Below are 23,977 nucleotides of genomic sequence, written 5' to 3'. Positions count from 1 at the left end.
GGCTTTCATGCAGTGAAGTTAGGAATGTTTCTACAGAATTTTCTGTCATGTCTATTCCCAGTATCACCTGACTTGGACTTGAATTGCAAGAATCTTATTGGAGCAATGAAAAAATGATAGCAATAAGGTTTTTTATGCAACTAAGATATTAGGATATTAAATAGATTGGAATGGTGGAGTTGCTACTGCCCAGCGGTAGTGTTTGTCTAATGTAGAATCAGACAGGTTTTTTTATTTAATATTTTTATGTTAAACTATTCTAATCTCACTAAGACTTTTCTAGCTCTCTCTCATCGAATTGGAAAGTATTCCAGATGCATCTGAGGTTTTTGTAAGTGATGGTGAATTTCCTGGTTGACAAAATGGAGCCAGTGTCTCTTGACTCTTGTCTGTACAAAGTCAGCTTCTCTTCAACTGCATGGTTTAGGTTCTCTAAGTCATTGAACTGTAATTGGTGACTGCCCTCATCCTTACCCTATTTTTTTTCCTACATCCTCTTAATACTCTACAGCCTCCTTCCCATGCCTTGGTAGAAGTTGATGGCCTTTGAGGGCCTTCAATATGTTTGTTTTGTTTATTTATCCCAGGGCTCCTTTTTTTGATGCACTTAGCAGTGAACACACTACTAATGTTCTGTCATTCCATCCTTTGCAAATCAGTCTGGAGGGCAGAGGATGTGCTGTCTCCTGAGTCCCCTTTGGCTGCCTCTCCGGTTGATGTAGAGTCCAAAAACTGCATGTGTTTTGTTTTCCAAGCAGTGTTGTGTGCCAAAGCCAGTGTGTAAGCACATTTTCTGTCTGGAATTAGGAATTGTAGACACTTTTACAGCGGGTTGCTACTTAAATCATCTTTTTTTCTCACCACTTTTATCAATGGGAGGGTAAGATCTTTGGTCAGGACCGGAATACAAGATTGTGAGCCAGAAATTCCTACGTTCTGATCCCAGTTCTGATGGGACTGCATTTGGTTGTCTGGGGTAAGCTCTTTCCTGCCCTTTATATAAGTAAGATGTCAGAAGAGTCAATATTTGGATTCTAATCTAGTTTCCCAACACATTGGCTGTTCTTACTGTGCAAGCCGGGCTAAAGAGAGCCCTCTGAATTGAAGGCACAGCACACAGATGTTGTAGCTTGCAAGAAGTTCTGACTGTAGGTGGCCAGAGAACTACCTCTCATTAATTAACATGGCATGTTAATTTTAACAGGGGATTTTTCCTCCCCTTCTGGAGATGAGTGCTTAGCTAGCAATGCCTTGTTTGGCAACAGATAGGAAGAATTAAGTTCTCCCACGAAAGGGGTTATTACCAGTTTGGTGAACTCGCACAAAGCTGAGACTGTGAGGGGCAAGAGGGAGAGGCAAGGCTAGCGGGCCTTTCAGAATGGACTTGAAAACAACACTTGAACGTGTGCCAGCTATTGCATTTGACTGTGGTGTTTTATTTTCTTGTTTTCTGGACTAGCAAACACTTGTGGTACTTCACATTAATTCTCTTTCTCTTTCCTGTCCTACTTCCCAGCTCTTACAAATCCATTGCAGCTTCTTGCAGCCCAGGCCAGCTCGTCCACTCCTGTTGTAGTCAGCCGGGTATGTGAGACAGGGACCGAAGAGACAGCGGCAGCCTCTTCCAGTGAACCTGAAGTCAAAAGACCCCGGATAGAAGAACAGTCCAGTGGAGCAGTCCCAGCCCAAACTGGAGTCATCACATCTACAGTGCCACAAGGACAGGCAACCAGTGAATGAAGAACCAGTGGGAAGAGCTGGAATGATAACGGGGTGGGCATGGGATGGCAACAGCCCCTAAAGCAGCTTTCAAAGAAAACAAACCGCAACTGTAACAGCTCAAAACATAGTGGATAAAGAGCTCTTTTTAAAGTCAGATTTTTTTTTAAATGGGAGGACAACAGCTGTTAGAATCACAAGGTGCCAAAAAGAATGGAAAATCCCTCCCAAGAACCCATACCTGGAACTCTCTTCTGTCTTTACTTATGGGATTTTTTTTCCTTTTTTTTTTCTAAAAAGATTCAAAAAAGTACAGACAACTGATTGTATGACTGCTGGGATATTTTTAACTGTCTTCCCCTTTTGGCTCCAAGGGGATGGGATTTGCAGTTCAGCATCTAAAGGAATGTAACACAAATACAATCTGCTCCCTGGAAAAAAAACTCTTTATTTTCTATGCCTTAATACTGTGCTTCTCAGAGCTTTGAACCATAGGACCATTTTAAAAAGGCCACCTAAGGCAATCAAATGCTGAAAGACGGGTGCAGTATCTCACAACAGCAGCATTAAAGAAACGTGGTACCAAGTTTAAAGAAAAAGGCAAATGATTTTGTTTTTTAAAACAGAAAAATTCTGAATATGAACGAATGTTTATTTATGTGGGGATTCAGGAGGAAGAGTTACAGGGCTCAACCACCTGGATTTCCAGCTGCAATTTCTCTCCATTCCCTCTGAGGGAGAATAAGATGACAGAGGAACTGTATTATTTGGTTCCTGTAAAGATATTAAAAACAAAGGGTTTTGTACCTTCAATGATTTCTTACAATTATTCATCACTTGCTCTGGACAACAGCCAAAGTATCTTGATGACTGTGGATCACAGGGGGAAGGGTGTCTCCAAAAGGTTCTGTTTGCATTTGATTGATCACATCCTGTGCTGGAGCACCAGGTTTTGTTCCAAATAGCACTGTAGGTGAAGGCACTGCTGCTGTCTCCGAACTTGAGAAAATATTGGTTGGTCTTCTGTACTAAAGCAGTTGGCCTTCACCTACTGTTGGTAGTGTAGTCCTCAACTAGATGGATGATGGTCGGCGGCCAGGGTTGCGTAGGAGGCTGTTATTGACCCTCTGCCATGGCTAACAGCAAAGCTCCTGTGTTATTCTGAGGGATGTTGAGAGCTGGGGTGAGAGGCAGCAGAGTTCATAGTGTTTAATACAAATTCTGTAAGTGTGTAGAGACCAAGGCAAAAGAGGCCTTTTATTGTTCATGTGGCAAAAGTCACTGGAGGTCTTAAACAGGTTTTCCTAAAGGAATTTGGAGGTTTCCTTTCACTGCCTGGCTCCCCCTCCCATCTCTCCTCCCTTGAGGACCATTTGGGTTAGCCAGTAGGAGGAGGCTTTTACTCAAACTGTATTACAGGCTCTTCATGTAGGACAAGTATCTCTTACGAGTCAAGCAGATTTGAGTCACTTCAAGCCACGTGGAACAGTGGGTGCATGTGACGCTGTGTGACTGGCAAAAAAATCAACCTCTGTGTAGCCTCCGGCTAACCCCTTTGGTTTTACGCCGGTTTGCAATCCCCTTGGCTAACGTGTCTTCTGGCAGCACAGCAGAGATCTTGTAATTTAGAATTGCTATGGCTTTAGTAGTGGCAAAAGAGACTTAAGAGGGATGGGATACGACTTTGGTAGGTTATCCCCCTATCTCTATTGATTTATTGTCAGGTTACTGTCTTGCACAGTCTGACTACGCTGTCGCAGAGCAGAGAGGCAAGCCCACTGCATAAACATGTTGCAAAAAGATTTCCCCAGTGTGCAGTAAATGATACTGTCAGTATGTCTGTGGGGATTAGGGGGTAAGGCGCAACTGTTCAATGTCTGCTGGAATTTGGGGAGGGGGAGGAAATCCGCAAGGTAACAGCTGGCATCACTTGTTCCCTTCTAGGTTTCCTTTCTCTTTGCCAAATCCTATTCAATAGCCAAGTCCCACTGCTTGAATAAAACCCAGCCATGTTTTATTCTCAAGCCAATTGTCTTGTGAGACATATTTCTGAAAGAAGGAAAGAATTTCTTGGTCTTGTGATTTGCGGTTACTTTCTGCAGTTAGAGGCACACAAAATACTCAGGACAGTTCATTTATCTACAGCTAGGCTTTCATAACTTAAGTGTGTGCCTGTAGTGACAAGTTATTAGATTCGATTTTAATACTTTGAAGTGATTTTGTGAAAGAGGATTGTTACAGACCACAAAGTAATTGAAGCAGGCCAGCCTCCAGCTGTCACTTTTCCTGCTGGGAAGACTAGGTGTGGCATAGCGGAGAAGTACACAGATTAGCTGTGTTTTCTGTAGCCTTTTCAAAGCCAGAATTCAATAAAATGGACTTCAGGAAAGAGCGCACAAGTGAGTGCAGCGTAGTTTATCTGTGATTAATCATTACTGCTGGTGATTGCTGGTTTAGATACAGGCATGCCTCTGAAGCAGCCCTGGGGCTAGGGAGCTTCCCTGAAGCAGAGGAGTCTTTGGGCTTCCAGTAGGTTGGGTGAGTAAGTGCAAGACGAGCAACCAACAGAATACTGTTGAGGATGCGAAGCTGCCGAAGTCTTGTGGATTTTTCTTTACTGCTGCTTTTCTTTTGGAAAGCCTAAATAATTAGGCCCTAAAGTTCTGTGAACTAGTCCAGCACCATAGAAATACATCAGCTGAATCACGGTGTTTTCATACACCAGCTGCTGTTTATAGATACCTCTTGACAGTCCATCCTCAGGTTGCATGTACAGATCTGCCTCCTCAGTATTTAGAACAGAGTAACACTCTCTCACAGTTCCTTTTGTGGCTCACAATGCCTGCTGGTTAAAATGTGAGTTGAGGATAAGCAAATATCTTTGATCTGTTCACCCATTCTGCTTGAGGTGCCTGGAACTTGTCAGTTCATCCTACTGGGATTTTTGCTTTGTTAGTCTGCTCCATCCCCCTGCTTCTATATGAAGCAGCTGTGCCACTTGAAAAAAATTTTTTGTAGGTTTGCCTATATATCACCTATATCATTGGCTGATACCAGGTAAAATAACAGTTCTTACTAAGTCCTGTTGAGAGCTGTGGAAAAATGTGGTCCTCATCTGGAACACATGAGATGGGGACATCTTGTTTCAGGCCTCCAGACAAATTCTTTCAACACCCTGCTCAGGCTGGAAGACAGCGCCACTCATCTTACAGATCAGTCCTGATTCCCCGGGCTTTCAGCTCTGAGCACTGCAGAGGAATGAAAATTAATGTGATGGTAGAATTAAGCTTTCAACTAGAAAGAAAATTTTACCTCGGTGGTTATACACAGTACTCAGATTATTTTTAAATCTATCGCCTAACTTGTTCTTATTGTCTATAAAGTTGCACCTGAGGTCCTCAATTAATTGTATTAACTAAGGAAGGTTTGAGAGGGAGAGGAGTAGGAGGCTTCACTGCATTTTTCTGCTGTCTGTATAACAAAGGTCAAGGCATGTTCAATATTTAACTTAGACCTGGGAAAACTTTAAAATTGAGTTCTTAATGTGTGAATTCACTTTTCACTGTTCCCTATTGATTTTTTTCTTTTTTTTTTCCCATCTTAGGCAATGACAAAGACTAATTTTACTTTGATTGCAGTCAGTTTCTAGCAACTTTTGTTGCTTCAGTTTGCGAAAGCTGACTGCAGTTGTTCTTGGGTTTATTCCATTGGAATTCCTTAGTTATTGTTTCATCTTGACCTTGGTTCTCGTGATACAGGAAGCTTTTTACAGTGAGATCAATTTAATCTGATTTAGTGATAACGCAACACAGTGCTGAGCACAGAATTGAAGTTCATGATTAGCTCATATATTCTTTTCACTCCTTTTTCTTCTCATATTCCTCCCTTCCCCCATACCATTAACACTGTCCCCTGTAGCATACCCAGTCATTTTTATCCACTGACAGGAGCAGCACCTTGCATTAAGCTCTGCCCAAGGACTCAAGAGTGAAAATACCTGTGGGATACATGGGGCTCCAGAGCAGGTTGAGATAGGTCAATTTGGTCAGCCTGTATATAATTTTCATGCTGTGTTTTAGATATTTTACTGTTGGGCACAGCTTGTTCAGGAGTGTTTTCAGAGACATGTTAAAGCTTTGTAAGAGGGAAGAAATAGTTAAATAACAGCTGAAGCCTTTACAGTGCTGCTGCAATCAATGTCAAGGTCTCGCTTCAGGTTTGGGGGTGAGGGGGGGTAAACTTGGGTTTGCATGTTTTGGACATCTGTCTTGTGTGAACTGTCATTCAGAGTTAACTTCAACATTTTTTCCCCTTTTCAGTAAGGAAATACCAGCAGTGAAAAAAACTTGAAGCACAAAGGCTAGGGACTTATATCTACACAAGTGAGGGCATCTGACCTGAGCTTTCATACAGTGTGGTGTGGAACACTTTTCACTGACCACTGGGGATGTTAAATTGATGTTAGAGCACTTCATCTGTGTTAGCAAGGGGGTTTCCCAGTGAGATATTTGGTAGCACTCTGTGTGCTAGCGTGTAAATTAATGTCAAAATACAGGATGAAAGGAGAAACGTTTCGCTACCAAACCTAGGTTTGGGGATCTTGGATGACAAGGATTTAATCTAGTAATATTCTGTACCAGATCAAAAGCTGTTTCTTCAAGCTTACTGCATCTAAGGATTAAATTCCAACTGGTTGGTTGTTCCATCTTTTGTTTCTGAGGATAAACTAGACTTAAAAATCAGTTTATTACTGTGGTAAACATAGATCACATAAAACTGCAGTATGAGGGGAGATCAAATCTGTTTGTTGCCTCTGCCATTGGCCAGATGTAGCTGTGTAGAAATATAGACCAACTTGGGTTGTAAGAAACCTTTGGAGGTCCTTGTATAACCTCTTGCTGAGAGCAGGTTCAGCTAGATCGCATTGCTGTGACCTTGTCCAGCTGAGGTTTGAAAGTCTCCAGAGATAGAGGCTTCATGACTCTGGTCCCTGTTCTACTTTGACCACCTACGAGGTGAAAACTTCCTCGGCTATCTAAGAAGAGTTTCCCATGTAGCTGCATGCATTTGTTCCTGCTTGTCCTATCACATCACACCTCTGAGAATAGCCTAGCTCTGCTTTCTCTGCATCTTCCAAATAGGTAGTTGAAGACACCAGTAAGACCTCCTCCATTTACTTCCTTTTCTTCAGGCTGAACCAACCTGGTTGTCTTTGTCTCTTCTTGTACATCAGGTGCTCAAGCCCCCAGGGCATCAGGTGGAATTGCTGCAGGTCCCTGTCTATCTTGTGCTGGGGAGCCCAAAATTGAACACAAGGTACTCCAAATATGATCTGCCAAATGCTGGATGGGAGTGGAAGAAGATTCACTGTCCTTGGCCTGCCAGCTACATTTTTCCAAGTACAGCCCAGTACCTGTTCGGTCTCTTGCTGTAAGGCAAGTGTAAGAAACAAGAATTGCAAAGTAAACTGGAAATACTCTGGATTGCATTTGTATGTATGCAACCATCTCATCCCTCTCTTCCAAGGAAGAGTACCAGCTTGGGTCTTAGAGCTTTCTGAATAAGAGGCAGTGCTGGAGTATCTGTGCTTTACATTATCAAATACTAGTTTCAATGCAATGCGAAACTTGCCTTGAGTTTCTATCCTGATGCAAAATATTTAAGGTTATTTAATCCTGCTGCTAATAAGTTGGACTAGGGCATTAAGAATGAACCTCTAAAGGAACACAACTAGCTTCATAATTTTGCCCTTGCTGCACACTGAGCTTTTAGGTTTGCAAATGCCATCCTGCAGCAAATGATCTGTCTTCCCTTGCCAGCCAGTCTCTTGGGCGGCTCCTGTTTCGCCTCCCAGTTGGTTTTTCCCTTCTATTTGTAGTTGTTTCCGTCAACTGGAGAGCCCTTTAATCTAACTCCTCATTTAATATCATTGCTTGAAGGTCTGCATCTGGTGAGAATCTGTGTTAGGTTGCAGTTATACAACAGATCGTTCAGTCATGTAACTTTTTGTTTCCTTCTGGGTGAAAACTTACACCAAAGCTGCTGCTACTATAGCATACACTACTGTCGTAAAGTGTAGCTTACAATGGAGCCAGCTGTGCTGCAGAAAACAGTTACACTACAAGGTCATCTGGGTTGCTGGAACTAATGGGAGTGGGAAGTGATGCTTTCTTGCCTTTTCATCTGGACCTGATCAAACCATAGCTGTGACTTCACGCTGGAGCGCCTCTCTCTGCGGCTGCCTAGCAGCTATTTGGCTGCAATTAGTTAGATCAGCATCTCTCAGGTGGGTTGTTTGCAGGACAGCACACGTGTTTGTGCACTTGGGTGTGGATATATGCATATATAATAATTAGCAGTGGAAAATATCTAGCTGTGGTGGTGGGCTTTCTTGTTAGGTTGTCTTTCATGGGGTGGTAATACAGCAGTGAGCATTTTACTTTGGCCTGAGCAAGACATTTTGAAAGATACTTTGCTTTCTCGGAGCACTATATTTAAAGTCCAAATTTTTAATCAACTCTTAACATTTGTATTTATGTGTTCAGAAAATTCTTTTGATACCTTTTCAATTTACCAACACTGAACTAAAACCCTTCAGAATGTATGGCTGGTCCTCTCCTTATGTGTCACTTTAAGTTTCAGAGCCTGAGGGTAGCTGTGCCAAGTCTACCCCTTTGCTCTCAAGGTAGAAGAAACCATTGACAATTCATGGGTGGCAGCTGAGAAAGAAACCCTTTAAATATTTTTTTCAGAGAATATTAAATTAGATCTGTGTAAGCATAAAATTTATATTTATTAACGTGTGTGTGTGTGGGTGTGTGTGTAAATATATCTATATAAATGGTCCATGACTATTTCTTTCTCTTAAATGGTACTTTACACAGACTTTTATGCAGTATGTTGGTAAATTCCTGTGCCACGCACTGATTCTAAAAGAACAATGTACCTATTTTTGTAACTAATGTGGGCAGCCAGTAGAAGCAGCTTTACTTCAATGATTGCTTTCATTCCTCTCGCAGAGCAGAAGGGATGACTTGGTACTTGCATCTTCCTTGTGTAGGAGCCCTGCTTCTGGCTTTGTCAGGCTTTCAGCAACCCCAGTCCGTGCTGCATTTCTGGCAAGAAAACCCCCCAAATGGCACTAACGAAAGCTGGAATACTTTCTCGCCTCAAATTATCTCTAGATGCGGTATCAGGGAGTTCTTTACAGATTCTGCTCTGTAAGTAATGGGACCTCATTTGTAACAGAGGAAATCAGTGAAGGGTCCATGAGGATGCTGTAAGGTTTAGGAATTCCTGTCTGTCAGGTGGCTAAGCTAACACTGGGGCACTATGATACAGCTTCTTTTCCTCTGCCGAGATTGTTCTCCTTTTATGATGCGTCTGTCTCTTCATGGACAGTGAGGTGTGTATATCCCCTTAAATGCATAATTGTTTTTCTAATGTTCCCATTCACAGGGAGTAAACTTCACCTAACTGGCCAAATTTCAGTTGTGGTTTAACTCCACAAGGATCACTGAATTCCCAGAAGCATGTGTTTTGACCCATTTGGACCTTTTGAGAATTGATCTTAAAAGCAGGTGACACTTGGCTTCCTAATCGCTCTTCCAGAAGTAGAAATTCCTTTCTCTGTAAGAACCTGAGTAAATGTTTCACTGTGGTTTCTGCTTATTGTCTGGTGGTCGGGCTTTAATAGTTAAGGGAGGACAGGATCGGTAGTAAGAGTAACCAGAATAGGAGCAGTGAAAGGAAACAGCTTTCCTCCTCAGCAGAAAACAGCCCTTGTGAAAACCAGGCTTCCCCTAATATTTGGTTACTGCTTTGTGTCTGCCACTGAGTTAATGCACCCAGTATCCCAGACCCCGGCACCTTTGCCACGGTCTAGACCTGCTTCTACCCCACCTCAGTTTCACTTAAAGCAATCTGAAACAGAGCCCTCCTTAAAGCTAAGGGCAATGTTGAGGAGAAATATCTGTTAGCTGAAGAAAAACGAGATTTAAATGGAGCAGAAAAAGTGATATTTCCCTCTGTTTCACTGCCTTGCTGCTAAAAGTCTGGTGCAGAACATCCTAATGTTCTGCTGATTTATATGCCGCTCTTCAGAGGTGGACAGGCTGCTAAGTAGGCAAGTTGGCTCTGTAGCAAATGAATTACTGTAAACCTAAACTTGCTTTTTATCTCTCTTTTTTTTCCTCCCCCAAATGGGCTTGAAGTAGAGGGAACCAGAGTGGTGTTTCTAAGATCTCTTTGCTTTAATGGAAAAGAAAATGGAGAATGTTTAAAAAAAAAACCAACTCATTCAAATATACTGATATGGAAAATGGAATGGCTTTAAAATACAAAAATCTTACAAGACCATATATTGTCTTGGGTTCTGGGCATGCTGTTTTTACTGCGATGAGACTGGTTTGTCCAGCCTGCCAGCCAACCTCCGCGTAGCCAAAAAGAGCGTTTGAAGAGTCTGTAGCTAGCCAAAGGACTATCACCCAAAGAACTGTTGAAAGCTGTTTCAGGATAAGTCAAAAGATGCATGTGAGCAATGGATGGTAAAGTTGGAAATTGAGATGCAACTCTGAATATTTGCTTTAAAAAAAAAAAATTCAGAAGAATCTGCATCTCCCCCTGTTCTGCAGAAGCACATTCCCACTGAGTCCTTAGGGGAAGGCTGCAGTGCGACAAGGACCTGAAATACCTCAATGGCTTGACAGAAGTGTTTTGCTACAGCGATCTGGGGGAGCCTTACCCCTTTCACCTAGATTTGGCACTTAATTTAAAGATGGGGATGGATGGGGGAAGCTAAAGCCATGCTTGCATTTCAGTTCCTGGTGTTGCCTGTACAAGACACCTCCAGCCAGATGTTTTGGGTCTTGTGGTTGTTTTTTTTACAGCTGATATCAAAAGTATTTTTTGTGACTTGTTTTTGTTATCAGTGCTTTTTTAAAAGCAGGTGTGTATCCCAAAGGGGAAAGCTCTATCTGGGGCAGTGGATGTGAAGTTCATCTTTGTCTGGCCGTGTTGCAGCTCTGCTCCTGTGAGATGCTTGTCTGCGCAGGCAGACCTCGGCTCCCACGAGGGGTGGGAGAGTGTCCTGGTTGTGCTGAGGAAGCTGCAGCTCACCAGAGGAGATGGCAAATATGAGCATCTGAGGAGCAGGACCTGCGTTTCCACATCAAATGGGATATGGTGGTTTTGGTTGTTGTTTTTTTTTTTTTTAATACGGAGCCATACTTTTTTTTAAGGATTTGAGAGCTGAATGTGATTTCTAATGTATCAAGAACGTTAATATTTTAAAGCTATAACAAAGTTTTAAATTTCTACTATTTTTTTCATTTATTTTAACTGTTCTGTTCTGTTACCTTAATTTGATGTATGTGGTTGGGGAATGTTGCTTCTCCTCTTAGCATTTGTTTCTATAACCAGAAATAAAAATTATATATGAAAGAGAAAATGCCCTGAAATTGCGTTCTGCTTTTGAGAGACAGGCTTGCATCCTGCCTGTGTAGTATCGCAGGGGGGTTAAGATTCCTGCAGCACTTTGTTGTACAGTCCACCCCTTCTCACAATGTGAGGGGCCAGTGTTCTAGTATTTTTTTATTTTATTTTCCGTTAATTGCTGTTGGGAAGAAAGTATATGTCTGGACACCCTGCACTGTTTGAGAGTTCAGAGATACTTTTGATGCCTTGTCGGTTATTTGGGAAGCTGTTAACTTGCAGCAGGGTGAACATGTGTACCTGTGTGTGTTTCAGATCAGTAATGCTTCCCCTGGGGACTATAAACCCTTCCAGCTCTGGCTTTCATTTTGTCATGAAATGAAACAATGTTATTTTGAAAGATAAACTATTTCAGTGTGTTAACCTGTAATTTATAACTGTTTCATTTAAGCATCTGAGGTCAAAAACAGTGCTTTATTTACCTGCCTTATAGTTAGGTTTTTCTTCCCTTGTCCTCCTGACAGAGCTTCAATTTAAGTTCAGGATTTATTTTGACTTAAAGTCATTCTGAGCTCCAAAATGGCATAGAAATACCTTTTTAACATCTCAGTTGACACAAAGTAGCTGTATTTAATGTTTAAAAAAAGTATAGTGTAGCAAAGATATCCTGCCAGACTGTTTTGGGGGGCATCTTTAAAATTGTCATACCCCTGGCATGTTTTGTGCGGCAGCCAGACGAGGTCATGTGCGAGGGAAAAAAATCTGAATGCTCATGCTTACCCCGTCTCTGTACCTCAGTGTGCTGCCTGCAATAGCTCTGACTGTTAATAGCTGGGATGATGGATGCTGCTGTGTCGTCAGAGGGCGAAAGGGAGCTGATGCTCTGGTGGCTAAGGGCCAAGGCACACTGTTGATGAACTTCAATGCCAGGGGGCTGTAGGGCAGAGAAGTATTAAAGGGCAAAGTGCCAAGTTTCCTTCTGAGGCCTCCTCTTGTCCCTGCAGGGTGATGCACAGCATAGCAGTAAGAGCTTTGGGCTTATTAGCAGTCAGAAACATCTCTCCTACTAACAGGGAAATGTTACTGTCTCTTTAACCTTTTTGAAAGCTCTGAAGACCAGGTATTTTTAGGACTACTTGCCCTTTTTGGAAAGGATTGGCATTGAACAGGTCCCAGGAAAGGCTAAAGGCATCTTCAACAGTCATGCTCTTAACAACCCAAACTCTGCCCTGTCTCTGCCATGCAGTGATGTTCCCTGTGGGTTTGAGTCCCGAGAGGGGCGATCCTTTGTGCCCTGTGGGGTGGCCTTGGAGTCAAGCTTCACCTTGGACCTCCTGAGCATGGTCCTGATATGGAGAATAATAGCAATATCATCTCAGAATAATAAATGAACAGTTAACAGGCAGGATTTTGCCGTTGCCCCTTGTCCCCTCCTCCCTGCGGGCAGGATCCGGCCCAGTTTCCCCAGGGCTAGGACCAGCCCTGTCCCAGCCCCACCGGCACTCCTCCGGCAGCCGGAACCTTCGTGCAGCAGCAGCCGCGTCCCCCCGGAGCCCTCCCCGCCGTACCGCCCGCCTCCGGGGGGCCGCTGTGGCCGCGCACCGAGGCGGGGGCAGCGGCGGAGCATCCGGCATGTTCACAGCGGCGGCCGAGAGCTTCCTCAGGCAGGCGAGGTACCGGGAGGGGTGCTGATGTACCGGGGCAGGGCGGCAGGGCTCCCCCGGGGCGGGCCGGGGTCCTGCCGCAGGTACCGGGCCGGGGGCTGGCGGGGGCGGGCCCCGGGGCGCTCAGGAGCGGGCCCCGTGCGGAGCGGCCGCGGCCGGGCTCCCGACGCCCGCTCCCCCCGCCAGGGACATCCAGGAGGAGGAGCTGCGCAGGTTCGCCTCCCGCGTCGCCGCCCTGCTGCAGGGCCCGGAGCTGGGCCCCGAGGCCGTGGACGGCCTCCGGAGGCTGCACCTCGCCGTCGCCGCCACCAAGTACCCCCGCAGGTGAGCGGCCTTGTCTCTCCCCGGCGTTCGCGAGGAGCAAAGCGTTACTTCCTCGCGAAAAAGAAGAAGGGAGGGGGGATAGTGCTTTAAACAAATTCCCTGTTTGGGAAACACTGAGATCGCTATAAACGTAAAGCCCCTCTTTGCCTCTTTTTCCCCCGTCGCTAAGCAGAAGATGCCCCTCCTGCTTTTGCAGTGAGGGTAACAAACGTTTGTCTCACTGAGCGCTTCCAGGCTGTGCTAAGGAACAAAATTCAGCAGTAGAGATGATAAGATGGTATTAGTCAGGGTCACTGCCAAGAGAGATCATCCCAAGACCAAGAATATACAGGAAATAAACCTCTGAACCTTTTCTCGCCTTGCAGTGACGCTTTGCTGTGACTTTTGCAGGCTAGATGACAAGTTTGTGGAACTGTTGCAGACAGTGCTGTGTTCATCCAACTGCCCTGAGCAGATTCAGGTGCTATGTGCTGCCATCCTGAGAGAGATGTCGCCTTGCAACGATCTGACCCTCTCCTGTGATGAGATTCAAGATACAAAGCTCTTGAGCCTGGTTTCCTCCATCCTTTTGGCTCAGGTAAATAACCTGTCAAGTCAGAAATCTTCCCTTGTCGATAGAGATTTGCTTTCTGATTGTTTTCTGTTTGCTGAGCTCAAGGAAAGTGAAAATCAATTGAAAGTATCTAGGAACAAACCAGAAGCATTTCTGTCTTTGCTTAAGGAATGTAATTATTTTAGTTTGTGTAAGAAAAAATTTAAACTTTTTTGTGTTTGGTATGCGATAACAAAGACTGCATAAAATTGTGCTGCATACAGACTGAGGGCCTCAAGTAGGCTTGTAACTACCTGGGAGCCAAAAGGAGTGTTTTAGTGCCAGCTGCTATAATAGACTTCAGGTCAGGGCTGCTTGAACCTATAGAGCAAAAGATTTGAGAGTGAATTTATTACTACTACTCTTTCTTTTTATGGTACTAGCTTTCATGTTCAATTTGAAAAATTATACATAGAACCTATAAAACATGTAGGGCTATAAATGTGGATGGTGCTTCAAAGATCTAGATAGTCCATGGAGAAGAAAACATGAGAACCTTCCTGTTTCGAGTGCAGCCTGCATTGACTGCCCTCTGGGGAATAAGCTGGAAACTTTTTTTTTCCTTTCTACTTCTTCTTTTACTATTACTGTGCCTATTAAAGATAAAATATTTTTCTGAGCCCTTCTGAAACTTCTCATTCTGAGTTTTACCAGGTCCAAAGAAATGCCTCCTACATCTCTGATTACTCCTCTGAGTCTTACTTAGCTGAAAGAATTGAAAACATAGAAACAGAAAACAGTGACGTATTACTTATGTGCTGCCTTATAAAGAGCCTCTCTCCCACATCCAGCCTTGAGACTGTTTTGCAGTTCTACAGTGCAAAAATATACCGAGTGTTAATTTTTGTTATGTTACAACTACAAAGAGATGTTCATCAATTTTTTGATGTTACTAAAGCTTGTTATATTTCAGCCGCCTCAGTATCACTTCTCTAACGTGGGGTGCAACGCGCAGCAGCCTCGCTCATGAAAGCACCCACGCTTCAGAAGAGCCTGTTTTCATTTGGCACTGCTTTGCGTGGAAATCCTCCTCCTCTTTGCTCCCCTGCCCCCTCAGCTCTGCAAAGCTGATGTTCTTTTCATAAAGCTTTTGGTTTTCAGAAAACACAGCCTCTGGTGTTGAATTAGGGGCTGGAAACCTGCCACTGATTTGAGTTCAGTCAGGTTTTCCTCTGAGCAACAGAGATGTGTCAACAACATGCATAAGCAGACCCATCATTTGCAGTGGGCTGCAGCAACGTATCTGTGGGAGAAGCAGGGTTGTCTCTTACATTTTCCTTCATTGCATAGATCCCCATCCCTGAACCTTAAACTTCCTCATCTGTATGTTGCTTTGGTCAGTTTGTCCACATCTGTTCATGCGAGAAGCACCAAAATTAGCCCCACTCGTGGGTGAGGTTCCCCCACGAAATTCCTCACTGGAAGCTTGCCTGCAATTTCCTAATTCCTTCTAGTGAACTGGTACAAATCTGACTGTTAGATGGGGAGCGTCAGAGGTTGGTGCTTGTTCACTGCCTTCAGCAGCCAGCTGCCCAAGACCTTGAGCGGCAGAGAAGGTTCACTTTTTGTTGGCATGATGATGTTCACAGGAAAAAAAACCTGTCAGAAGTCTGGGTCCTCCTGTTGTCTTTAACAAAGTCAGCTTGGACAGAAGGGTTTGATAGCATCTTGGAGCCACAGCCATAACAGCCTCCAAAAGAAGCTGCTGCTTTATTTTCCACATTGTGAGGATATGGACTAACCAGAGAGTCCTAGAACTTTACAACAGTCCATTTTCTGTTCACAAATTTCTAGTTTAACAATTGAGCTAGCAAACTGACCACATGGGGGGTAGTTAGGGCTAGTACTCTGTTCTAGAATTGATGGATCAAAGTAGTGTGTAATTTGAAGACATATGCTGCAGTTGTTTATTTCCACTTCAGGTGATTGTGGTCCGCAAACCTGTTGCTGCATAAAGTACTCTTCCCCTCCTGGGATCTGTGAATTCACATTGCAGATGATCTCTGTAAGATGTGGTAAAATAGCCTGTGCTCTGAGTTCTTTTTATGTTTGACATTGAAACTGATGGTGCCTGATGGAAGAGTTTGTATGGTATTGGTCTCTAGCATTAGTAGAAGATTATCTGCCTAGCTTTACCTCTGCTTTATTTTTAAGGGAAATAAGAAGGCTGAAGTGCCTGCTGTGGGGCAGCGTATTGTAAAAGTCCTCGAAAGAAGACTGCCTGAGGGTCAGAGTGCTCGGTACCTTCTTCCTGTCCTGTCAAATGTCATCAGTCTTTCACCAGGATCTCTAACTGAAGGTAAATATATAGGAAGGCCTGAGATTACAGATCACAGCCAGATGGTATAGTGATCAGAAGGCTCTCTGAAGGCTTTGGCTAGGAGTAGGACTTGGAAACTGCTGTTATAAGTGACATTTCTGCCACAGGGAAAGTGAACTTATTGGACGAGATATATTCCACCACTCAACAATGGGACTGGGCCTTCAGCTGCTTTGGCCCCTTCTGGGGGCCAGAGTCTCTGTTCTGTATGGATTTGTATGACAGTAACATGTACCCTCGCTAAGGTCTCCAGATGCAGTAGGAGTGCAAAATTGTAGCAGTCCTGAAGAGCATCAAGCGAAGTGAGAGAGAGAAACAGAGACGTGCCTGTGCACCTCTTCAAGAGCGCAGCAAAAACAACTAGGGATGCTCATCATAAGAGGGGCAGGACTGTATGGGTAGTGGCGAGTGATATGCCCTGGTGAGTAAACCAGAGGAGAGCATTCCAGACTTAAAAAGGTGAGGAGTTGTGTTGTGAGCAAGAGTCTGTTTCTGGGAGTTTCCTGTGAGGTTTGCGTACGTTACGCAGTATGGAAGAGAAGCTTTGGGGAGGACACTCGGCCAGGGTGTATGGGCTGGCTGAGCAGGCAGGATTACCTGCCTTAGCTTCTGCTTGTTCTCTGTGAGGGATCTATGCCTTTGTCTGCAGTGGTGAAGCCAGCCACTGCCTGAATAGATTTGGCAGAATTTTTGCCCCTTCCTCCTATTAGCAGTTATGGGTGGAGGCAAAGGAACAAGTACCTCTTGACTGATCTGGTACCAGAAATGCTTGGTTCCAGCACTCACTCCCTGACTTTTTGTCTGAGGAAACAGGCAAAACAATAATGGAACTCACCCAGTGGCTAGGAGTGAGAAAAGGACACGGAGCTGTGAAATGAGTGTGAACGATCCTGGACTCTGAAGTAGTATGAGGAGGAGTATAGGGCATCCACCTTGGGGTACCAATTTCTTTACTGATTGCTGGACCAGAAAAACAGCGATCTAGGCTGGAGAAAAGCACAGCAGTTGAGAGGTAGCAGGGGTAGCTTGGAGAGGCTGCTTCTCTGCCTGACCTAACACTGACCCAGTGACTTTCCTTGTACAGAGCAGACCAATGTAGTCAGTAAAAAGATGGCCGACTGGCTGAGGTATGCGAGTATTCAGCAAGGAGTCGCTCAGCCCTCTGGAGGCTTCTTCTCCAATCCCAGAACCAGACAGGTAAGTGCTGAGTTGCTGTGATCATCTCACAAGGGCATTTGTTAGTCAGTTACCTGCTGTTTCAGGTTCCCAGAATCAGCTTCTTTTGGGAAATGGTAACCTAGAAGTCCTGCTGTTCTTTGTTGTTTTTTGTGGGGTAAGTGGTCAAGACACATATGAAAGCAAAGTAGGGGGATTTATAGCTCCAAGATTTAGGAGCTCTGCTGTAGAGCCAGAGCTTTGATCCTTGAAGTAGTTTTGAGGGGAGAGTCTTTTAGTGACCATGTACCTCAGAGTGAAAGCTGATTGCAAAATAGGCCTTTGTCAGAGAGAGGGAGAAAGTTTGGAGAGTTTCAGCTGGGGAAAAGGATCCAACAGGGCTGGCTTTTCTCTCTCAGGATAACTGCCCTGCTGCAGGCCCCGTGGTACATATAAACGAGGGCTACTTGTCTTTGTGGGCTCAGTGGAGTTTCCTCTGCTTTCTCACTTAGTCTCTCTGTGGGGATCTGATCTCCTGCATCTTTTCTCGCAGCCAGGTCCTGTCACAGAGGTGGACGGCGCCATTGCCACAGACTTCTTCACAGTGCTCTCGGTGGGTCAGTACTACACACAGGACCAGTGGCTCAACGTGCAAGCCTTCTCCATGCTGCGAAAGTGGCTGCTCTGCTATGGGGGCAAGGGGTTGAAGACCCCTCATTCAGGTGCGAACTGAAGGGCTGCAGGCCAATGTGGGCTGCACCCCCAAGAGGAGCCTGTGCTCTGAGATGATTAGGTGGCTGCACCAGCAATCCAGCAAGTGGCAGGAATATGGGCAAGAGTTCAGAGCTCTTAGACCAGGAGCAGGGAAACTTTGGGAAGGAATATCACAAAACCTCCTGCCTGATCCTTACTGACCCTTCCACAAGGAATTACTCATTCAATGAGTCGCCTGGTTTCAGGCAAAACACCATGGGTCCCTGGGAAAAAAGGCCTGGGTGGTGGGAGACAGCATCTCCTTAGTGTTCTTTTAACACTCCCTTCTTCCCCAGCCTCCTTTTCTTCACAGTGCACTGGGGACAGACAGCTCCCTTGCTATTGCTGGGCAGCTGTGTGGGTTATATTGCCTATGCCGTGAGCTGATACATGGTAACCTTTATTCTGCAGGTGACAAATCAGGAATGGACCGGTCTGTTATGTCCATGGTCTCAACTACGTCCACATCTAGTCGCCTGCTTCCCCCAAAGGAGCGTCTGCGGGAGAAAGCCTTCGAGTACTGCCAGCGGCTTATTGAGCAGAGCAACCGGCGTGAGTCTTGCCATGAACCCTCCTTGGAGTTCTCTTGGTAGTGTTCTTGAAAATGTTTCTGGTTCACTGCCTCGTTGGGCTGGGTTCTCCCTCCCTAGAGTCCGCAGTAAGGCTCTAGGCATGGGACCTGTTGCAGCTGCTGGTGCAAGTCATTGACCAGCCCTGAGCTGGGGTGTTGGGAGAGATTTGGAGGCAATGGCCATGTTCTGCCTCCTACCCTTGATTTGCAGGGGGGCTGTGGAACTTCTTTCTCATTCGCCTGGAACTGGGATCAGTATGTGTTCCCACCTGTCCTGAAATCTGGGTTGTGCTCATACTGACAGCCTAATGTTTAACTTGGACTGCTTCCTCTGGCAGGACCCCTGAAGAAAGATGATGGAGACCTGCAGAAAGCTGTAAGCACACAGAGGTGGGGCTGAAGCTCTGGGAGTTTTGGCTTCCCCCACTCTGATCTAATTCTCTGCTCTCCTGCAGTGTCTCATTGAGGCAGTGACAATCATGGACATCATCTGCAAACAGGACTCCTCCTACGTGTACCGCGCAGTCTCCTTTCTGAAAATCCTGCACAGCAGAATCTGTGGGGATGCCACTTACGCCAGGGCACTGCTGCCCATTGCCCAGTTCTTCCTGAACCACAGTAAGTCACCAGCTCTCCCCCACCTCCTCCACTATCTAGTCTTGCGTACTTTCATCACAGCCTTTTGTCCTGGCAGTTTGCTGGCTGCCAGAGTTGGTAATTCAGCCTTGGCTGTACTCTGGGTTGGATGATCCCACTCTGTGACACCCAGGAGCTGGGGTGTCCTGTGCTCTTCAGAGAAACATAATCCAGATTTAGCTTAGCCCCTGGAACCCTTGTTGGAAGGGCTGCTGGGTGGACTGTGCTCAGCAACGTGCTGTGTCCTCCCAGGCAAAATGGCAGCTGTGGACTCCGATGCAATCTACAAACACTTATTCACTGATATCCCGGCTCAGCTCTTCCACAACCCATCACTGGCCTTCGAATTTGTCCAGTTCTGCAAAGACAACAGCCAAGTCTTCACTGAGGCCTCCAGCATATTCAGGCAGAGCTTCCCAAATCTCTTCAAGGTACAACTTGCTGGGGCAGCATAGGAGAGAGCCTGCTGCACGTTCTTTTCCATGTCCCAGAACTTCCTGGTTGCACCTCAGAGCAGTGCTAGGGAGAGCACAGGCAAGAAGGACTGTTATAAAAGCGAGTGGGAGTTTGAAGAGAGAAGAGCGTTCTGGGTGTGATTAGCACTGCCAGTAAGGAGAGTCTGCCTTAGTATTATGCCAGTGGGTTGGGAAGCATAGTGAACACAGTTAGGACGCAGCACTTTGTTTCTGGCAAACTTTAATAAGTTGCAGCTTGCCAGCCACTGAACCAGCTGCCAGATGCCTGTTTTGAGCTTCCGTCAGCCTCCCAGGTTTTGACCAAAACCTCAGACGTCTCTGGTTTTGCTTTTCAGAAGTAACTTTCCCTTCCCTGTCCCTTTTGGTCACAGTGTGAGAATCATCTGAGTGTGTGGTGGAGTAGCAGGGATAGTGCAGCAGCTTGTGCTTGTTCTTTGCAGTTCCTGGCATGGAACAGCCCACCCCTTATCTCTGAGTTTGTGGACCTTCTCCCATTTCTGCTGGATGCAGGCACAGCCATTGAGATCTTCCATTTGCTGCTTGACATGCCCTGTTTGACAGCAGCTCTGGACATCCAGCTGAGGTAATGCAACCTTCCCTTCCTCTTGCTCGCTACTCAGGGTCTTAACAGTTTTCTGTAGGCTAGTACACACTTCTCTGAGCCTCAGCTGCCCTCTGGCTGCTGCTGTCACAGAGCAAGAGGCATCTGCTACAGTCAGGTAAATACAGAGCTGCACACATCAGCCCGGTTTTCCTAGTAATGTGCTGTGCATGGGAAGAGAAGGTGACCAGCTTTTACCCTTCAGTACTGGACTGTCTTTGGGGCTCAGGGAGCCGTTGTCATTCCCCTCTCCATATCCAGCTCCAAATGGTTGCCACATGCTAGAGTGTCTGCCATGAGCCACCACCTCAACATGGAGGTGTGGGCTACCTGGTCTTTACTCCCTGCTCTTACCCCTCTTCTCTGGCTTTGTTCTCCTGGAGGCATACAGAGGTTTCTTCCTGAGGTCATTAGGAACTGTGAGTCTCCAGGAAGATGGGATAGGACTGGGACTGACTTTCACTCTGTACCTCTGCACCTCCTTATCTTCCCTGACATTAGGAGCTCTTTCTGGAGTTCTTAGAAAAGGAATTAATCCTAGAGGCAAGATGTTGGTGGGCTTCAATGACTGAGGGATACAGAGTGCCTTTTTCCCCTTTTTCGGGAGTCATACAGAAGCAATTCTGTAACTACTGCCTGAGCCTGGGGCTCTGAACTCTTTATTTTCTGTCGTCCTGGTTCTCCAGCTTCCAGAGGGCCTGGATTAGACCAACTTGCTGTCCCTGTTTCAGTGGAAAAGGAGTTATTCCATTGTTCAGGATTCCAGCTGTGCTCCAGCCCATTCTCATAATGCAGCACGTTCTGTGTGTGTCTCCTGCTAGGTCAACTGCTCTTCCTACCTCTGAGAGGGCTGCCAGCGACCTAGCTGTGAAGCCGGCCACCTGTCTGGAAGCCTTTCGCCATCCCCTCTACAAAAGCATGTTCCAGTATCTTCTCCGCAACAAGTCTGTGCCTGAGGATGCCCCAGAGAGGTAGGAGGCTGCTGTAGGAGACTGCCACAAGGGTCTGGTTCAGCCATCCAGCTCTGGGAGGCAGCACTGGGATTGCTGGGAAAGGTGTAGCTGCTCTCAGGTGGGGTGAGGTGGATTTGATATTCCCTGTGTTAGCTTCACCAAGCACTCAAAGGTCTTGTGCAGGGATAGGGAAGGGCAGCCAGGAGAGTAGCTGGGAACAAGCCTTCAGCAGTAACTCTTCTGTTGCCCACAGGCTGATTCCACTTCGGCAGCTGCTGGGATCCCTGGCCAGCAGCCCAAGGGTCGTGCAGTGTGCAGAGACTGTCCCTGTCTTACTGGAGCTCTTTTTCAGGGTGGTGGCAGAGGTAGGCCCTTTTGGGGGAGTTTGGCTCCCAGTCGTGCCGCGGGGTTCTCTTGTTATGTGAAGAGCAGTCATAGAAACAAAATTGTTAAGACACTGCGGCTTCAACAGAGGGGTGCATGAGGGGAGGGTGGGATGGTCTAATACTGGCATGAACCAGCTCTGAACTGACTGATTCATCTGCAGAATCAGAAAAGCTGCACGGTGCAGTGTCAGGCTTCACACTGTTCTCTCAGCCAGCTGTAAGGGAGATGGGTGAGAGCAGAACGAGTGCCTGATACCTGCTTTGTGCACTGTTCCCCTCCTGCTAGATCAGGCTGTTTCTGTGCCAGCTGTCTTACCTGGCTGGTTAGTTTGGGGTTTGGCTGCTGGAAGTCACTGGTATTGGTGAAGCAAGAGCTGTTTTTCAGTTTGCAGATGGGCCACTGATAAACCAGCTGGTGGTGCTGCTGCTGCAGAGGAGTGACCAGCTCTATGAGATCCCAGCATTTAAAGATGACGTGTACAGGTGAGATGGGACAGGAGGCCCAGCCAAGCCCCCAGCCCTTCCAGGGGCTGCAGCCTGGCATCCCAGGAGCCTTTTCAGTTGTGGCTCTGTCCCTGCTGCACATCTTTGGAGGGTGCAAAATGGGAACTGCACCTTTGGCCCTGCTGGAAGCATCCTGAGCATACAGCCACTGTGCCAGCGGCTGGGTGCTGCCAGCACTTCCGTGGTTTGATGATGACCACCTTGCCCATGGTCTGAGCTCTGCCCATCTCTCTCCTCCAGGGTGCTGAGTGCACAGCTGGTGATGCTCTGCAAGCTGCACCCTGCGCTCATCGTGGAACTGTCCAAGGAGATTCTGGAGTTCTCAGGAACAGTCAGCAACATCCAGAACAAGGAAGCCATCTTCTCCCATGTGGTAAGCAGGGCCTGCTTGCTTCTGCCACAGGTTGCTCCAAGTGCGGTGCAATCCGTTGGTCACCTTCCCTTTCCTCCTCTCCTCTGCCCTAGCATTGGCTAATCTGATTTGCCATTCCCTAAAAATTACTTGATCCCCTTTCTGTCTGCTTGCCCTGAGCACATCTGCCTTTGCTTCAGGTCTGGGCTATTGGAGAGTACATGTCTGTGTCCTATGACAAGCGCTGCACTGTGGAGCAGATCAACCGGTTCTTCGAGACTCTAGAGGCCATGCTGTTCGAAATCACTCAGCTCCGACCACTGGCTAGCACCCCCAGCTACGCACCCCGCGCCATCAGCGTCCTTATGGCCACCTTGACCAAGCTGGCAGCTCGCAGCCAGGACTTGATCCCCAGGTGAGGAGGGGTAGCAGGGAAGAGCAAAGGGCTGGAACAGGCAGGTCCAAACACAGTTGTTGGCTAGTGTTAAATAATCAAGCTTGGCAGCTGATGGAACCTCATACTGAAACAGGACAGAGGAAGCAAGCTGTGGAGGAGCACAATTTGGGGAAGTGGGATTCATCTGCTGACTAACGCTCTGTGTCAGGAGGAGGGGGTGGGTAGCATCTGGTGTTCACCTACAACAGAGTCTTTTGGAGTACACAGCCATAAGTAGTGACCTTGCTGTGTGCAGAGGTCCTGCCAGCTGATGTCCGTGTCCTTCTGTCCTGCAGAGTGTCCATGTTCCTGTCCAAGATGAGGACGTTTGTGCAGAGCCCTGCTGTCACCTCTGTTTACTGCGAGGAGGACCTTGAGGAGATCCTTATCCGGGCAACTGAGCTCATGAACCTACTGAAAATGCCAAGTGTGGCTCAGTTTGTGTTCACGCCACCTGTAGACATGGCCAGTACACGGTTTCAGAGAGAGGTGAATGACTCCCTCCCTTTTGCTCTGAGGATGGTCACGCGTCTCCTAGAGCCAGCTCCTGGCTTCATGCCAGGGTGAGGGCATGAGGTTTCTGAGAGGCTCCAGCCTCTATTGTAATTCATCGGACACTGCTGACACCCTGCTCTGAACTGGAAAATGAGGAACAAATGATTGTGAATGAAACAGAAAAGAGGAATAAGTAGAGCTGAGGCAGCTCTTCTGGTCTGAGCTGTTCTGGTTTGTATTTCTGTGTCCTAGCGCCTGTTGCTTTTCTACCTCCTAAGCTTGTCTTATCTCTCCCTGGCCAGTATGGATTGAAAATCCCAATGGATTTGCATGAATGTGACAAGAGGGTGAGTGCATGCATTAATGCCCTGCCACCACACCATGACCCTTTGGAGACATACCTCTTCTTCCCTCCCCTCCTCTGCCTTGTTTCCCCCTCCCCTTTGCCCTCGCTACGTCCTGGCTATGCGTGTGCTTCTTTTATTGCCTCTCTGCTTGCAGCAGATCAGTCAAGCAAAGACCTGTGCAAAGTGGAGAAAGCAGAAGTGACTCCATTAATTCTGCTGTGAGCCCTCACTGCTCTTCTGTCTTACCATCAGAGTGAACAT

The 23,977-nt window shown here is 46.4% G+C and overlaps 2 protein-coding genes across 4 annotated transcripts in view; both read left to right on the top strand.

The window, feature by feature from the left end:
- FOXK1 (forkhead box K1) overlaps window positions 1-11,167 on the top strand; it is a 57,871-nt gene extending 46,704 nt beyond the window's left edge. For both annotated transcript variants that reach the window (XM_064461549.1, XM_064461550.1), the window contains exon 9: window positions 1,517-11,167. In XM_064461549.1, the coding sequence (XP_064317619.1) occupies window positions 1,517-1,740 (224 nt within the window). In that variant the 3' untranslated portion in view covers window positions 1,741-11,167. The remainder of the gene's footprint in view (window positions 1-1,516) is intronic.
- Window positions 11,168-12,702: 1,535 nt separating this feature from the next.
- On the top strand, window positions 12,703-23,607 carry AP5Z1 (adaptor related protein complex 5 subunit zeta 1). Of its 2 annotated transcripts, XM_064461547.1 has the most exons (17): window positions 12,703-12,824; window positions 13,002-13,139; window positions 13,530-13,716; window positions 15,886-16,030; window positions 17,136-17,248; window positions 17,760-17,928; window positions 18,371-18,511; window positions 18,869-18,906; window positions 18,986-19,148; window positions 19,419-19,597; window positions 20,083-20,225; window positions 21,065-21,214; window positions 21,450-21,561; window positions 21,968-22,065; window positions 22,327-22,459; window positions 22,639-22,853; window positions 23,171-23,607. In XM_064461547.1, the coding sequence occupies exons 1-17, from the start codon at window positions 12,784-12,786 to the stop codon at window positions 23,439-23,441; spliced, it is 2,436 nt and encodes an 811-aa protein (XP_064317617.1). In that variant the 5' UTR covers window positions 12,703-12,783; the 3' UTR covers window positions 23,442-23,607. The 2 variants fall into 2 exon arrangements, with proteins under 2 accessions (XP_064317617.1, XP_064317618.1); XM_064461548.1 differs by lacking the exon at window positions 13,002-13,139 and having other exon boundaries at window positions 12,749-12,824.
- Window positions 23,608-23,977: the final 370 nt, after the last annotated feature.

This window comes from Phalacrocorax carbo, chromosome 10, assembly GCF_963921805.1.
Source record: "Phalacrocorax carbo chromosome 10, bPhaCar2.1, whole genome shotgun sequence".
Taxonomy (NCBI): Eukaryota; Metazoa; Chordata; class Aves; order Suliformes; family Phalacrocoracidae; genus Phalacrocorax; species Phalacrocorax carbo.
The sequence above is the reverse complement of the archived record's forward strand: the minus strand, read 5'-3'. Positions and strand labels throughout refer to the sequence as shown.